This window comes from Lingula anatina, chromosome 1 (assembly GCF_051362555.1).
Source record: "Lingula anatina isolate TDL-2025a chromosome 1, LinAna3.0, whole genome shotgun sequence".
In the NCBI taxonomy this organism is placed as follows: Eukaryota; Metazoa; Brachiopoda; class Lingulata; order Lingulida; family Lingulidae; genus Lingula; species Lingula anatina.
In genome coordinates, this window is record NC_141767.1 from 39,588,206 (window position 1) to 39,605,063 (window position 16,858).

Below are 16,858 nucleotides of genomic sequence, written 5' to 3' on the forward strand. Positions count from 1 at the left end.
CGAAATTGCGGATGAAGAAGAGTAATCCATCTCATTATGTTTTCAACGCTGTACGGAGCCCTGGTACATGTTTATTGTGCGTGCACTGGTCTTAACTATTTTATCAGATAGATGATACTTAATGAAAGACACAAGCTAGGCAGAGTAAAATGTTTATAACATTGTAACCACAGGTGAAAACTAAAACTGCTGGACACCTTCGGATCGACAGAAGAGTCAGTTTTGTGGCGATCATTTCCACCCTCCCCTCGTGTCCTCTAACGGGAAGGCGACAGGTATCCCACATTGATTTCAATTTGTTACAATTAATAAAATTACTTGAGAAGCACATTTGGTTCAGGATTTAACACAAAGAAAGCCGTCAATTTACATAAATCATTTAATAAGTTTGGAAATTTTAATTTGCTTTTCTCCCTTAAACTTGCTTTGGTCTGCTGGTTACGTGTCTGGATACAGCGCGACATCGGTGCGTTACGCAACAAAATATTCATTCAGTGCAATCCATAGCCTTTGACAGGTAAAAGAATGGTACACTTTTATAGTGAAATACGTTGTCTTTCAAGTGTGAAAATAGTTTCATTGGATTTCAGTTTTGTAATTGAACAGGTAATTCAGTTGTGACCAAGTCTGTCAGAGTGAACAGACGAAACAATCACCAGGCAAATCAAATATTGTGGATCTATCATAAACTACGTTGTCTTTCGCTTGGAACAATTACAATATAGAGAAGACATTTGATCGGCAACACTAACATGATGAGGCAACTTGTAGTCTGGTTGGTAGGATTTCGACTCAGAAACCGTTGTTATTGTGCAGGCATTGTTTTACTTGTCTCCATACTTTCCGTAACTATTCTAACATCGGGACAGAAAGAGGATCAAGCAAACTTTGTCAGAGAAAAAACTGCTGCTGATGCGTGCGCTCCAAATGAAGTACGAGAACCAACAGTTCAAAGATGTGACTCAACCACGCTAGTACCTCCGGCAAACACTGAAATTTCCCCTGATTTTTCACTTGATTCGGAAATGAACGCCGAGTTTAGCATTCCAGCTATTCGTTTAAAATATACTGACCAACAAACGAAAATGAAAGTGCTTCAACAGGTTGCTGATGAAACTAATATCAATCTAAGCGTGCTTGAAAATTATAGGGCGGAATGTGACATGATGCTTTTTCACGACCACAGCGATACGTTTGGGAACCCAGGCACTTTCTCTTGCTATGTGGAGAATACCCTGTCTGACTGCGACGGGCCAGGCTTCGGGTCGACAGTGTTGTTCTCGGTGGAAATCCTGACGTCTTGCCTAATACTGGGCGCTTCGCCGGTGGTCAAATGGTATAACTGCGATTTTTGTGGGGCGGAGTCAAAGCAGCAGGCCAATCACTTCTTAGCATTCTTTCAGGATCTCGAAACAAAGACAGAAACTGAAGCAGAACACAAACTTTGTATTGCATCAGGAATTCCACTAGTGCAGGCATTTGGTAAGGGCGATTTGGTAGATCTAAGTTTTAACGCCAAAGTAAGAAATAAAGTATTTAATGAGTATAGGTCCGAGGCAGAGATAACCGAGAGAACAAGGCTCTTGGCTCACTTTGTGCTGACAGAATACTTTAAACCAGTGGAATCTATCGCGAATTATGTTGAAGAGGCATACAACAGTAAAATGAAAGGATATTTCAATATCGGAGTCCACGTTAGAGCCACCGATAGGTGGACTGAAATGGACAAGGTTAGTTCACTAGAACACTGGATTTCTGAAACTAAAGAAGTGATTAAGACAGTGTTAAGATCAGATGATGCAATCCTGCCAATTTTGAAAAGAAAAGGTTCGGCTAGGGAACCGTCTCCTGTCAGTTACGAGTCTATACGGATATTTTTGGCAGCAGACAATGAAGAGGCTATTCTACGGTTTAAGAAAGAGTTTGGCCATTTAGTGTTCTGGAATAACGGTGACAAGGTTGCAGGTTTTTGGGCAGATTACCGCCTTAGCTACAAGAACCAACAGCTCGAAATTGCTAATGCCCAAGTGGTTCTTCAGGACATTCTAATGTTAGCTAAGTGTGATCTGTTTCTGCACGCAGAATCCAGCATATCCGCTCTAGCTCACTATCTAAACCTCGATTTGGTAAGTTATTATGTTAAGGCTGAGGAACCAGGGGTGTGGATGCCAACAACAGCCCCGCCCAAGACGCGGGCCGAACTGAAAGCCGAGGTAGAAAAAACGTTAAACTCTGCTAGTGAACGCCTGCGGTCCCAATTTATAGAAAACGACGTAACAACCACCATGGACAGTTGCGAATTGGATAGGGGGCCTAACACGTACAATGACATAGATGCTGCGATTTGTTTTGGTAGACATCGTTTTAAATCCCAATGCCTGAGCACACGAAACTTCATGCTGTCTTCTGTGAAAGAGGTCATTAATTTAAGTAGAAAACCACTGGTTTAGTATGTGCATGCAAATTGTCCGCATTACATTTTCATAAAGTAAAACTGTGTCGGATGCTAACATGTTTGTGTTCTTGGGCGAATAAAGCTTTTCATTCGTCCAAGATATGTTGCAGGCAAGATCTGAAGTGGCCCAGGCCGAGATCCTGATCTTGCTTGCGCCATATAGGCCTAAACAACGCTTAAATGACACATGTCTTGATATTTGCATATTCATACTTTATTTCCTGTTTGTTTGATTTAAATAATAAATAATGTGTCATTTTGCCTTAAACTAATAGCAAATATTGTCTTTTGACCCGAATAATGTAGAATATGTTGGATGTAGTTATTAGCATTGTATGATTGTGTTATTGTTAAAACACCTGAAACACATGTTTTCCTTGGGCGGGTTTTTAACTATATGAATTTTAATTTGCCTGAATTTGAATAAGTATGGAATTTCGTACATGCCTGAATGCATGGAATCATGGAACGACACTTACACCCCATTTCCATAGATTTTTAGATCGATCTATCCCTTCGGGAAGTCTCACTAGATTACTGTCAGCTTGGCCGGCTTAAGCGTCTGTCCCGCCTACTAAAAGCTGTAAGGGGGTAATTAACTATGGTGCCCGCTCGGCTGACTGCAATTTAGCGTGAACCCCCAGGGAGTTAGGTCGATCTAAATCTTAATCTTTAGATCGACCTAAATCTCTGGGAAAGCAGCCTACAAGTGACAATGCGAACAACATTCACACAAATTACACACACACACACACAGAGAGAGAGAAAGAGAGAGAGAGAGAGAGAGAGAGAGAGCTTCACTGGTTTAAGATTTTACGCTATTATTGTTATGGCCAGTATAGTTTGCGCTCAGTACATGCATAACTTCTTGATATAGTGTGGTTTAGTATAATTATCACAGATGTTATTTATTCTTATCCTTATCCTTATAAGGTCACACTTTTAGATGAACTTTGTTCGTAAATAATATGCACAACTTATAACCTAAAACAACCACGAACATAATAGGATAATAGGAAGGTCTGTAATGTGTATTTCAATAGTTCAATATGATAGGAATGAAATATCTTTGAACAGCGGGGCATGACTAGTTGAATTCCTTGCATTATCTTCGGCTCTATTTATAAATGAATAACAGTCACGCTTTTCACATTGCGAGTTGGAACAAAAGTAAGTCTTTAGGTGCGTACTGTCAGTCATTTCTGTAGAAGTAGCATAGAACGAAATGCATCAGCTTGGCTTATTTATTGGCTAGTGTGCAACAAGTAGACATATTATACATCAAGAACACTCTTGTATACATGTATAAACAGACAATCTATTTATGCATATGTTTTAGACACTATATGGAAGGAAAATAACCCAACAAAATATTAAGTTTTCTTTACTGAATAAATACAAATTGCTCATTCATATATTCCAGGAATAACACACGTACTAAACAATGGGATCATAAGTATAGGGCCTACACTAAATATTACTGTATTTTCTAATAATGATGATAATAAACTGAGATGTATTTTTTTCATCAGAAAAAGGAGAGGGGGGTGCAAATGTTTGAAGTAAGCAACTTTCACATATACAAATAAAAGATGTTTAGTCTAATGCTTTTGTTATTTTTTCTTCAATATTTTCGTGTGTAATATGCTCATAGATATTATATTCAACTAGAAATAAGAATAAAAACAGGTCGAGCAGCAAGAAAGGAATTCTGCCACCCCTAATTTATGAAACTATTCGGAATAAATATTTACAAAATCAACAGCAACAAAAACAAAAACGCAACGCGTTGTACATAACGACCTTACTAGTCTTCGAAATCGCCAGCGGCGGGACACGACATAGGTCAAACTCTTATTGGAAAAATAAAATCATTCGCACTTTTAAGGTGCAGTATAACATCCCTCCTTTTTTCTTAAAAATTACTACGTTTGAAGGGCATTTACCATATCCAAAAGATTAGGCATGATTGAAAACTAACCGCCACATACCAAAGGTAAGATTCAGAACACCTTCGTGTAGTTTCTTCAATCCATTTCGCAACACTTTTGATTCCTATGATAGATTAGGCAATCAGTTGCCCGCAAGAACTGCCCTAATCTTCAAAAACAATAGCAATATAGCATTAAGAATTACTGTTCTTTCTAGCAAGTGGCAAACAGAGAGTGTAACATTTTTTATTTTAAACTTTTTCATTCTTAATATCTGTTACTGCCTTCCCCTCACCCCCTTCCTCCCACAGCAATGTACAGTCTTGAAAAGTTACTTTTTAAAGGCACTAGTGGTTCATTCCGACAGCAAGACGGTTCGCGTACCGTATTTTCTGAAACATTTTCGCTGCATTCTCTGTATTGCAGTAGATGTGTCAGACGCATTTCTCATCCATGTCACGTGACCTCCGTTAATTTACATTGTAAACATGGAGCCCAGTCAGTTGTCGTCGGAAATGGTGATTATGTGGAAAATATTCATGACAACATAAGAGGTTCATTGGATTCTCTGCAGATAGTATTAAAAGATTGGCCCAGGAAAGGTAAAACCGATATTGGGGTTGAACATATTTCCGAATTTGTTATAAACGGACTATGTACTATTGGACACTTGTTGCGGCTTTCTCTTAATGGCAGCCTGGAGCTTGGAGTGGACGGTAGTGGACATCAAGATAAACGTTATAAAGCCAGTGTTGCTTCTTTTTAAACAAAAACATGATATTCAATAGCTTCGAGGCGGACACTGAATTCAGTCGTGTGTCCTCTGCTCCTGCTTACATGTATGTCTTAGAAATTACGTGGTAAATGAGCCCATTTTAGCTTCTTGGCAGTTAAGATATTAAGTATCAGACTAAATAACATGCCTCTTGCACTCCTATTTATGTTTGGGGTGCTGCAGGTAGATTTTAGAGTCGATAGAAGCACCAGCAAAAATTATTGATCTCCGAACATGCATGCATATCCATGAAATCGCATGACGTGATAGGGATACAGGAAGGTGGTACTCTGCATGTCATTTAAAAAAAGCTTGTTGCCTCATGCCCTGTCAGATCTGTGTTATTGTATCCTAGTACTCTGCTTGTGTTTGGTAGGCTTTTACTTAAACTGGACAGTAATGTGAAAATTTTGATTTGCCTTGTGCATAATGTAGCTGTTCTTCTCACAGCCTGATTAACTGTTTTGCCTCAGTTCTAGGTGTAGATTGCAAACGAGCAAAAATGGCAAATTGGAGCTAAAATGTATCCTGTATCTTTGACATATTTTATATATTTTCATATATATTTTTCTCACATCTGGAGAGGTTCTAGCACAAAAATTAATGCGTTAGCACTCTTATATGGTTTCTTAACAGCAGTACATATCAGAACCCATATAAAAGAGTGCTAACGCGTGACTTTCCATGCAAGAGAGGTGCCTACTGGGCACTGAATTTCCACCTGCAGCTTGGTTTTATCATTCAATTAGGTTCTCTTAGCAACTTGGTGAACCAATAGGTCAACCAAAAGTTGCACAGCTGAACGTTTATTAATAACCCTTATCACATAGTGCACTGTAAGTAAAAGCTTAATTATACTACTGGAAAAAACAAGAAGATGTGTAGAACTAGCAAAGAACTGTACTCAGAATAATGGCCATACATTAAAACCTTATTGTGGAAACATTGTGGCTGTTTTCATTCAGGATAATTGGCAACAATTTATTTAGACACATTCTTTTTGAACTTGTGCTCATTAACCATGTAAAGATATCTTCCCCCACAGTGGATTGAAATATCCACACATTCCCCTACCCTAGCTCTAGATACAGATCCTGTACTTTGTGGTTTTACCTATAGATCGAGGTAAGTGATGGAAAAAAATCTATCCATCATCACCATATTGCATCCACAAATCCTGGCATCAAACCTACCAATGATAGCTTTATTTGTGAACTTGTTAAGTTTTAACATTATCTCAACAGGCTCCAACTTTAGCTGCAACAAAGTCGGTGAAAATTAACATCCATATAGGCCAGGGACAGAGAACTTCTCCCAGATGATCTTCTCTTTCTCCTGAAGAGAATCAAATGTATTAAGTTCTGGTCACTGTTTAAGATTCTGTAGCTTTTAGATGCATCAATGCAATCTTATATGTTCATAATGAACCTGCCAATGTTTCAGATCATGGAGAGAAAAGACTCCCCAGGAGAGACATTTTCAGGAAAGCGTAAGGTGTCTTCAGTTATAAGGTAACATTACATGTGATATACAAAATATAATTCTGTGTGTATTAGTTTGCTAGTAGGTACCTAATTTATTAATATTCCTTTGGTTTGTAGTTGAAAACTAATGATATGCATAACATACATGTACTAGTACATTAATCCCATGTATTCAATCATGTTGTCATAGAAAAAATCCCTAAATATATACATACTAGTAATACTATTTGCTATAAAACTGTCGAAAATTCCACAATGATTAGACTTGTTTGTTTCCTGTCATTTGTGTCATGATTTAAAAGTAGAACTATGAGTAAACTGAATATAAGTTGGTATGGCAAGCAGTATTTTGTTTATTCCCTTGACAGCTATGATAGTGATCTAGAAGATGATGGAAAATATGCAAGGACTGATGGCAATGGCGACAGGAAACGCTTTAGGTAAATACAGTTATGTGGGGTATTATTGATTTCAGAAGTAGAACACAATTTAAAAACTTTTAAAGTGTCTTATTTATCATCTAAAATGTATGATTAGATAAGCTACTTGTTTCAATACTGATAGTTCAGTTTATATTAATTGAATTCCTATGAAGCTGTGTAAAATACGGTTTACTCGATATAAATATAGCAAATGAATTTTCAGCCGGTCATCATCCATTACTTCTCAAGGCACCTCCGTGCAGACGCAGTAAGTGCAAAATCAACTACTGAAATTGGGATTTTATATATGTGCATAAGAGGTGCAAGTGTGTGTGTGCATGTGTGTACTGTTTGAATAATTTTAAGAATGTGTTGGTTTTGCATCCTTTTTGTTTAAAATTATTTTCATTTTGTGTGTGTGTGTACCTATGTTTGTGTGTGAGAGAGTTTTTGTTTTATAAATGCTGTTTATATAATTCTGAAAATGTCATGTATCAGCTAGCTTTTGCATCCTTTTTCCATTCATCATGATTAATTTCAATTTTATGTGCATGGCTTAATTAGAGTATTATTTGCATATTTTTCCTAAATGCTTATAATTCTGTTCAGCAAATGTGCACATGGTTGTTTTGCTTTCAGCATTGGCATATGCTTGTCAAGTAGTGAAACTGAAAATATTAATAGTAAATAAACATTCAGTTTGGTAATTGCAGACAGAACCACAGTGAGATTGAAAAAAGGCGCCGTGACAAGATGAATGCATACATCTGGGAATTGTCCTCCATGATACCCATGTGCAGTGCAATGAACAGAAAGCTCGACAAGTTGACTGTACTGCGGATGGCTGTACAACATATAAAATCCCTGAAAGGTATGCTCAGTACAGCATTTATGACAAAGACCAATCAGTAAACATGTTAATCAGCAAATATATTGATCAGTAGAATTAAAATCATCCCACCATAATCAGTGCAATTGGTATTTCTTGGCAATAACATATTATTAGTGCTGTTGAATATATATGGATATAATCTGGTTGTATTTTAGGTGCTGACACGTCACAGTGTGAAACAAGTCAAAGGCCAGCCTTCCTGTCAGATGAAGAGCTTAAACATCTTATTTTGAAGGCAAGTTTTTCGTACAATCAAAGTTCAGAGAAATACCAAAGCTGCATTAAATAATCCATGATTATTGTGACAAAACTTGGACTATGAAATATCTCTTGTCATACCTGTTAACAACCCAATAAGTTTCATTTACATTAAATGCCTATAACTGTTAATGTTATGTTTATATATATTTTTGTAGTCCGCTGGTGGATTCCTGTTTGTTGTTGCTTGTGACAGGGGCAAGTTGTTGTACGTCTCTGAATCTGTCAAAGATTATCTCAACTTCACAAGGGTAAGTTTTATAAACACACCATGAAAAACTGAAACATGGACCAAGATGGTCTGCGCACAAACATGTAGTCACGCACATTTGCTAATGTACACACATGCACATGCACGAGCGCACACACACACACAAACAGTCCACGCATGTACTAGTAACTCTTATGACTTGATGCAGCATTCAGTTGCTTTGTGGTTGGGGTAAGGGTAGAGGGGATGAAGGTATTTCTAAAATGGAGGACATATCTAAAAGTGGGTGTGACATATTCAGTTTGGAGTTTGAAGTGATATTGTTAGTCAGGAAAACCACATGGTTCCTGACCCAATCAATTTTTGTTTTGCTTCTCACTGTTTTTTTTTTTCTTCAAATTTCAGAGTGAGCTGACCAATCAAAGCCTCTTTGACATTCTTCACCCAAAAGACATCACAAAGGTCAAGGAGCAGCTGACATCATCTGATCTCACCCCCAGAGAAAGGCTCATTGATGCTAAAAGTAAGTTATATTTGTTATATACTACATGTAGTTTGGAAGGATGAAAAAATGTTATTCTGTCAGAATAATTTTGTCCCTACTAAAAATAACAGGTGAGTAATGATGTAACCTGCCACATGATTTATGTTACCATGCAGGAAAGGGAACTTTTAAAACTATTTTATCCTTGTTAGTGGTTTAAGCGAGATTCCATGTTTTTTGAAAGTATGGCTCATTGATGTATTAAGTGTAGCATATTGAGGTGTTCTTTATATACCTTGTGTCTTTTGAACTCATTCTAGCAATGATGCCTGTGAAGACAGAGATGCCCCAGATCCAGTCTCAGTTCAGCTCAGGTGCTCGAAGGTGCTTTTTCTGCCGCATGAAATGTGGAGTGAGAAACAGTGGAGATGGCAACGCTAGTCTCTTGATAAAAGAGGAAAAAGAACAGGACATTGAAACGGTTTTAAGAAGGAAGAAGTCAGGTGAGCTTTAATTGATGAAAGTTTTTAAGCCCACCACCATTGAGTACAGATGTATGTGATGTTTGTCTCTCCAGTTTTCTGCAACTGTTGTGGTCTAGCCCACTTCTGTATCTACTCGTCTCTTACCTATTCAAATGAACTATTCCAACTGTTTTCAAACTTTCCAGATTGTTGCTATGATTATATATATATATATATATATATATATATATATATATATATATTATGCACATGATCATTGTGACACTCTAATTCACTTAACACAGGTTATGTCAAGTCTTAAATGTTCTTTTTAATTTTTTTTTCCAGACCGCTGCTATGCCCTGATTCACTGTACGGGTTACCTCAAGTCATGGCCACCAGCTAAACTGGGTCTGGAAGAGGACACAGACAGTGACTCTGATGGTGGTAACACTACCTGCTTGGTTGCAGTGGGCAAGGTCCAGCCTGTACTGGACCTCAGCGATCTTGGACCTACTCAGACACACCCTACAGAGTTTGTATCCAGACATGCCATTGACGGGAAATTTACTTACGTTGATCAAAGGTTAGGGCTGATGTTTGGTCTGATGTTGTGTGGAATTATAAAACAAGTAATGAATGTAGTAAAAGAAAATGCACCAACTACAGTAAAGTCTGCCCCATCAATCATAACCGTATAATGATTATTGATATGTAGTGTGAAAAAGGGGTACTAAAAAATTTTATCTTCATTTCAGTTATTGCGATTTGAAAATTTGTTAGGATCACTGTTTATAGAGAAGAAAGGTTTTAAGATGCATAGTGATATGATATGATATGATATGATATTACAATTTGTATTCAGAATATTGAATTCACATGCAATCCTGTGTAGTACACTGTTGTTCTTGTTCTCATCAGAGCCACTGCTGTCTTGGGTTATCTACCTCAAGAACTTCTTGGAACGTCCGTGTACGAGTATTATCACCAAGATGACTTGGCACATATGGCTGAAATACATAAAAAAGGTAATATTTCTTGGGATCCATCTAGAGAAGATAAGTAATAGTAAAGATTTTAAGAAACCATCATATTAAATTTGACGGTTTTAAGAAAGTAAAGGTTTTACAAAAAGGAGTTGTTAAATTGATGGTTTTAAAAAGATCAGTCTAAGAATGAAACTTGAGTCTTATGAGAATCAGAATTTCTTGGGTGATGCTAACAGCTAACATGAATTCCAGTTGCTAAGGTTCATTTAATTTAAGAATAATTAAATGAGTAATATTTTCAACCAGCAAGTGAATATATTTTTGATAGAATTTAATGATACTTTATATAATGACATAATTTAGTATTTATCGTCAACTTTTTATTTTGAAGTTCTCGCAAAAAAAGAGAAAGTGGAATCGGGAATTTACCACTTTCGTCTAAAGGATGGCTCCTTTATCAGTCTGAGGACAACAAGTTTTGCATTTATTAGTCCATGGACCAAAGATATTGAATACATTGTAGCAACGCACACTGTAGAGCAGTGAGTACATTGTCATTGTGCTAATTTAGTTGCTTGTTTAAGTTTTTTTCAAATTTTATCACATTTTAAATGTCTTTCTTTAAAGGTTTTTAATTTTATCACATTTTAAATGTCTTTCTTTAAAGGTTTTTGTTCAAATTTTATCACACATTTCAAATTTCTTTCTTTATTAGGACAAGACACAAAATGTCTTGGGTTATCTACTTTCAGCTAATGTTAAAGAAGTATGCCCTAGTTATTCAATGAAAATGAACTTTTTAGTAAAATTTGAAGTTGGTCATGTAGAATTTGCAAACAATACAATATCAGGTTTAACAGAAAGATTCAGCCAGCACATTGTATCTGTTTCCAGTGAAGCAGACAGTCCCATGGGTGCAGTCTCTGCAGAAGCTACTTGTTCTTCAACAATTGGACAAGATGACAGCAACAGTGGGTCAAATGGTGGCTCCAGTATCAGTTTCTTTAAAAGACCTGAAGGTAGTTGGATGTCATAGATTTAACAAGTTTATGCATTTGCTGCATGTGCTGTACCAGTATGAGCAAGGATAAATGCAGGAAACAATGTAAAATCTTTTATGTTGCTGAGACATATTTTTAGGATGCCATGTTTATTCTTTAAGTTTTGGTGAATTTATAGGTCGTAGTCCCTCCACAGCTGCTGGCATTCCATTGTCTACAAAGACAGGTGCAGGGAGGATAGGAAGGCTTATTGCAGATGAAGTATTAGAACAAAGGTGAGCCATTGTGATTTAATGGTGAATACATATGAAGTGTTGGAACAAAGGTGAGCCACTGTGATTTAATGGTAAATACATATGAAGCATTGGAACAAAGGTGAGCCATTGTGATGGAAAGTTTAATACATATGAAGTATTGGAGCAAGGGTGAGCCAGTGTAATGGAGAGTTAAATTCATATGAATCGCAGTGTACTAGAGCAATAGAAATCTTGACTCATGAAATATTTGAACAAATTGGAGTTAATCTGCAAAAAAGCGGGAAAATTACTGCTATAATTTTTTCTGACAGTCAGGTTTCTTTTTTTTTCCTTCGAACCATCTCCCCACACAACATCATCAGTATCACTACTGACCAAACTTAATGTTATTGTTGTATACAATTCCATTTTTTCAGTAGGAAAGAAGAGCCCATTTCCTTACATGATAGTCTGCGCAACGAGCTGCATTCAGGCCTTGCCTCGTTGCGTTTGGCATTTGAAAGGGCCTTTAGGTAAGTCATTCATAATAAACTGGTGGCATTTGTAATGTACAATTGTATACATTTCAAGAAAAAACATTAGGGCTATTTCCTGCCTATTACTACCAGTTATCACAAATGTAACAATTAAAGCATAATTGAAATTTATGTGAAAGAAAATAATACACATCAAAAAGAATGAAAAGATACAGATTTGTAAAATTCATTTCAAACCTTGTTCCAATAATTCCATGCTTTGATGAAAAATAAAATGATGGTAAAAAAATGAAATAAATTATTAATTTTATCCAATTTAAAATTTACTAATCTGAGCTTTAGATTCAACATATTCCATTCCCTTAATTTCAAAAACTACCACCAGTCATATTCCCAAATGGCCAGACATGTGTAGACTGTTAGAATGATACATGGGTTCACTTTCTTTGCAGCACAACATGTGCCACTCCAGTTACCAGCACTGTGGTGACATCTCTTGATGGACAGGTAGCGTATTGCAGGGGCGGATCCAGAGATATTTTCTGACAGTCTTTCAAATTATCTTTGTTGATCCATTCTCTGTTTTTGACCTTCTTTTAACAGAAAAAAATTAGATACCTTTAAATGTAAACTTGAATATCTGTCTTCTGGAAGACCCAGAAGACGACCTCAATCTGCCCGTCTTTGGCCTTTATTTTAACCCTTTGACTGTCCCATGTCATCAAGACACATTATAAGCATGCCACGGTGGCCATCACTTGGACAGTGCGCAATAAAGTGGTTTATAACTGTGGTTTTTAAAAGTTTTTTCTTTAGTCCTGATTTACTTGATGGTGAGAAAAAAGTTTCAGTACAAGTAAACAAGTCACAATACCTGACAGAAGAGCTGCAGTGTATTTTGTGTACAATGTGTGTGTGTGTTTTTTTTTTCAGAATTTACCGTCCAACAACATGGCATACAGACAGGCTGCTGCAGGTAAGACCCCTGGTCTAAAATAGGGGCCATTGGTTATATTGCTTCATGATAATCAATATTTACATCCGTTATTAAATGATCTATCAACTTTAGAGTTGTTAACTTAAAGGTGGGTATACCAACAGTGAGACAAATAAAAAGATATAAAATACTGTAAGGATGATAAGATCTTCATGCACATAATAAGATAATCGTGTAAAATTCTGAAAATATTTTTAATTATTTTTAGTTCATTCTTAAAATTGTTAGGGGAGACGATTCATCTGAATATGGCAATAATGTATTCTTTTAGTCATTTTGTGACCGTCCATGATTACAGTTGAATCATCTGTAGAATCATTTTATTTAAAAGTAGATCGAGGGATTTGCCATTATGCGACAATTGTGGATGATCACCATATTACTGTAACATGAAATGCAGTTAGTTTATGTTTGGATACATTTTAGTTTCTTCAGATACAGACAACACCAGTGTAGTTAGCAGTGTAGATGAGAGACACAGTAACTCCAGCAGTGCCTCAACAGGGAGGGTGCCACAGAATGGAATGTCCAGTTTGGCTGTTAGATCCAGTGCAACAGGTGAGTGGTAGTTGATGTCATACCTAACACAGTAATATTTTCAATCTTGACAGGACACAACAGGAAATGGGACTGTCAAAATATGATTTAACATATTAAATTAAGTGACCAGGAAACATGGATTATTTCATACCAACTAAAATTTTCTACGTTTTGTTATTCAATTTAGCAAACAGTTTCAGAGTATTCATTAAATATTGTCAGACTGTATATTGTTACTGAACTGGTAGAGTGCTCGCCTCTGGTGCAAGATATTGTGGGTTCATTTCCTACGGCCTGGTCATACCAGAGAGTGGACCATTATAAAAATGGTACCTGCTGTCTTTTCACTAAACAATCAGCATACTAGTATAGAGGCTGAAGCAGGGAGTAAAGACCTGGTTATGGTAATACTGGCAATTTTTGAGGAAAATTCTAGTATACTGCAGCTAGTTGGTTTAATTTATTTAGGATATCAGGCTATAAACCAACCTTTGACTTTAACTGCAACCCCTATTTTTAAAATGGCAAAATTTTTTTGTAATGATGCACATCTTTGATAAATGAAATCTTGTATTATTTCAGAGTCCCCTACCCCTGGTGACAATCTAGTGACATCTTTAATGGACCCTAACAATTTCTCGGAACTGTCCAGCCCAGGAGACACAGGCAATGATGAAGCTGCAATGGCAGTCATCATGAGTTTATTGGAGGCAGATGCAGGCCTTGGTGGCCCTGTGGACTTCAGTGATTTACCATGGCCTCTCTAAGCACAGACATGTTTTGGTGGCCCTGTAGGCCTCTGTTATTTACCATTCCCTAAACGAGTTGCCATAGTCACACCAGTTAGCACAACTCGAAGTCATGGAGACCTTGTCCCCTTTATTGAGTAACCATGGCAACTGACCTTAGAAAATGTGAGATACCTCTGCATAATCACAAGTCCCTGTGAGTGTCAGTGCCTTACCATGACCACTCCAAATGGAGTACAGCATTATTTTTGCTGGAAAGTCTTCTATGGTGAACCGTTTCTTTGTTTTCCTTTCGTTATAAAAGAGGTGCTGACAGTTTATGAGACTGTCTGTATATCAGCAAGTACTAATGTTTGCATACAACTTTTGTAGATTCTTCAGCTGCAGAATACTTTTCTAAAAATTATGTGCAATGTGATGCTGAAGTTTTAACTTTATATTTTTACGAAAGAGGCATGCAAAGTGTAGTTTTTAGACAGCTAAATTGTTGTCTTTGTAACATCGCTTTGTAACAGCTCATTTACTGATTCTGCAAATGTTGTGAATGTAATGTTAAATTTGGTTTCAGTTAATTTGTTTAAAGTTGCCAAGTATGATGTATGATATATCTTTCTACATTTTGACTGATGTTGCATTGTTAGACGTCTTATATCCACATTTCAGGAAGAATAGGGTAGTTATAAATCCATGTTTTAGAATGATACAGCTCTAGTCAGTGGCTATCAATGATCATCATGTATGGTAACCGACTCATTCTTTTCAATGAGAAAAATTGTGATTTTTACAGATGCTGTATTTTTTCAGGTCATAAATTCTTAAAATTGAAACCTAGTGATAGGAACAAAACTGAAAATCTGGCTACTATATAAGGAAAAAGTGCTGTAAATACTAAAGATCAAAATTATTTGAATGTAGTGATTCAAGAACTAAATATCTGAAAGATTGATAATTTTTCCTTATTGAAAAGATCAAGTCAGTACCGTAAATTTGTCTTGTATTTCACCTGCCTGCTCATTGAACTTTGGTAATAGCGGTTTACCCAAGTACTTGGTGTTACTACCCGCTGATCTTTACTGTTTATTTGTCTTTTTAGCTGTGGATCATTTTTAATGTATTATCTTTAATTTCTGAACATGTGTAGACATTAAAAGGGTATATGTAACTTAATAGACAGTGCACTTGTACCGTATACTGGTAGGTATGTATTGTGACCAAATGACTTTCACCCATCTGCTCAGCATTTAAATGATAAATAAGTGTTAGAACATTCCAGTTCTGGCAGAATTCTTTATTTACATGTTAGTGATAGTTGATGTATATACTCTGAAGTGAATTGCAATTTGTCTATATCTGCCAATTGGGGAAGTCCCGTAAGTGTGATCACAGCTGGGGACACATTTATCAAGGCTAAAGTTATAGCACAAAGATGTTGTTTTAATTTATTCTGTGATTGTAAATACAATGTTACTTTTTATGCTGCATTTATAGTGAACTGTGTTGTGAAAGTAAAATTGTAATTTTTACCATTTATGTCCTGGGGGGAGGGGGTTTGTTATAACCATTAGATAATTAGAAAGTACAAGTGATTATGACAAAATAAGTAAACTGTGTTATGTCCTTTTTAACACAAAAAGGTTCAGTGACAGGCCTACCCAACTACCAGACTTGGCACTGAATGATCCAGAATTCACCGGTAGATCGGATCACACTACCCGTTTTCAAGGTGTGCGTCAGAACGCATTTCACAGTATCATACCCTGAACAAATTTTGAGTGGTGATGCAATACTTTCCAACCCCACTGAGAATCATCACTATCACATCGCGTACTAGGCAAGAGCAGTGTCGCATCTGATATTTCGAAGTGCGTACTAACGCATACCTTGAAAATGGTTAATGCGGTCCGATCTACCAGCGAGTTCAGGATCATTCGGTGCCGAGTCTGGTAGTTGGGTAGGCCTGAGTCACATATACATGTAAATGGGCTTTCAAAGCCCTGAAGGGAATTTGCAGTGGTTTAATAAGCCATTGTACCAGAAAGTAATGGCAGTTTGCAAATGGCCTAGCATATCATCTCATGCCATATAAAAATGCCAATAGTTTGATTTATCAGTTGATCATACTGAAAATTTTGACAATATCGTACATCTCTTGCAATAAAGCAAAGTGATGAATTTGTTGATCAAAACCATCGAAATAAATTATTTTGTCTGAGATTTTCAAATGTGGAAGGATACCTGGACCTTTTGCTTTAAGCACATTGTGTAAAACATACATTGCATGCGGTTAGAAACAATACATACTGTTTTCATGTACCACTAAGTGCCACCAGGATTTAAAAATTTTAGCTTACTGTAATTGTCGATTAATTTTAATATATTAATTTAATATTTATACTGATATAAGTCCACATTGCATGAATCTCTGTTTATCTGTTAAATAATAATTGTTTGCAAATATCCATATATGAAGGAC

General features: G+C 36.6%; 1 protein-coding gene across 2 annotated transcripts; it reads left to right on the forward strand.

Annotated features, from left to right (window-relative positions):
• Positions 1-4,851: 4,851 nt before the first annotated feature.
• On the forward strand, positions 4,852-16,599 carry LOC106151361 (protein cycle). 2 transcript variants are annotated; one of them, XM_086998707.1, is made up of 19 exons: positions 4,852-4,988; positions 6,605-6,672; positions 7,014-7,085; positions 7,291-7,335; positions 7,781-7,938; positions 8,115-8,194; positions 8,376-8,468; positions 8,834-8,951; positions 9,233-9,415; positions 9,725-9,962; positions 10,298-10,404; positions 10,757-10,907; positions 11,260-11,384; positions 11,545-11,641; positions 12,040-12,135; positions 12,552-12,606; positions 13,033-13,075; positions 13,523-13,654; positions 14,219-16,599. In XM_086998707.1, exons 2-19 carry the CDS (start codon positions 6,608-6,610, stop codon positions 14,401-14,403), a joined length of 2,043 nt encoding a protein of 680 aa, XP_086854833.1. In that variant the 5' UTR covers positions 4,852-4,988; positions 6,605-6,607; the 3' UTR covers positions 14,404-16,599. The 2 variants fall into 2 exon arrangements, with proteins under 2 accessions (XP_086854833.1, XP_086854838.1); XM_086998712.1 differs by having other exon boundaries at positions 12,043-12,135.
• Positions 16,600-16,858: the final 259 nt, after the last annotated feature.

Bases quoted from the DNA above. Each gene is read 5' to 3' on its own strand.
- LOC106151361 (XM_086998707.1), top strand. From the start codon at position 6,608: ATGGAGAGAAAAGACTCCCCAGGAGAGACATTTTCAGGAAAGCGTAAG. The intron at 6,673-7,013 runs GTAACATTACAT...TTCCCTTGACAG, and splicing joins AAGGTGTCTTCAGTTATAAG to CTATGATAGTGATCTAGAAG. The intron at 10,908-11,259 runs GTGAGTACATTG...ATCTGTTTCCAG, and splicing joins GCAACGCACACTGTAGAGCA to TGAAGCAGACAGTCCCATGG.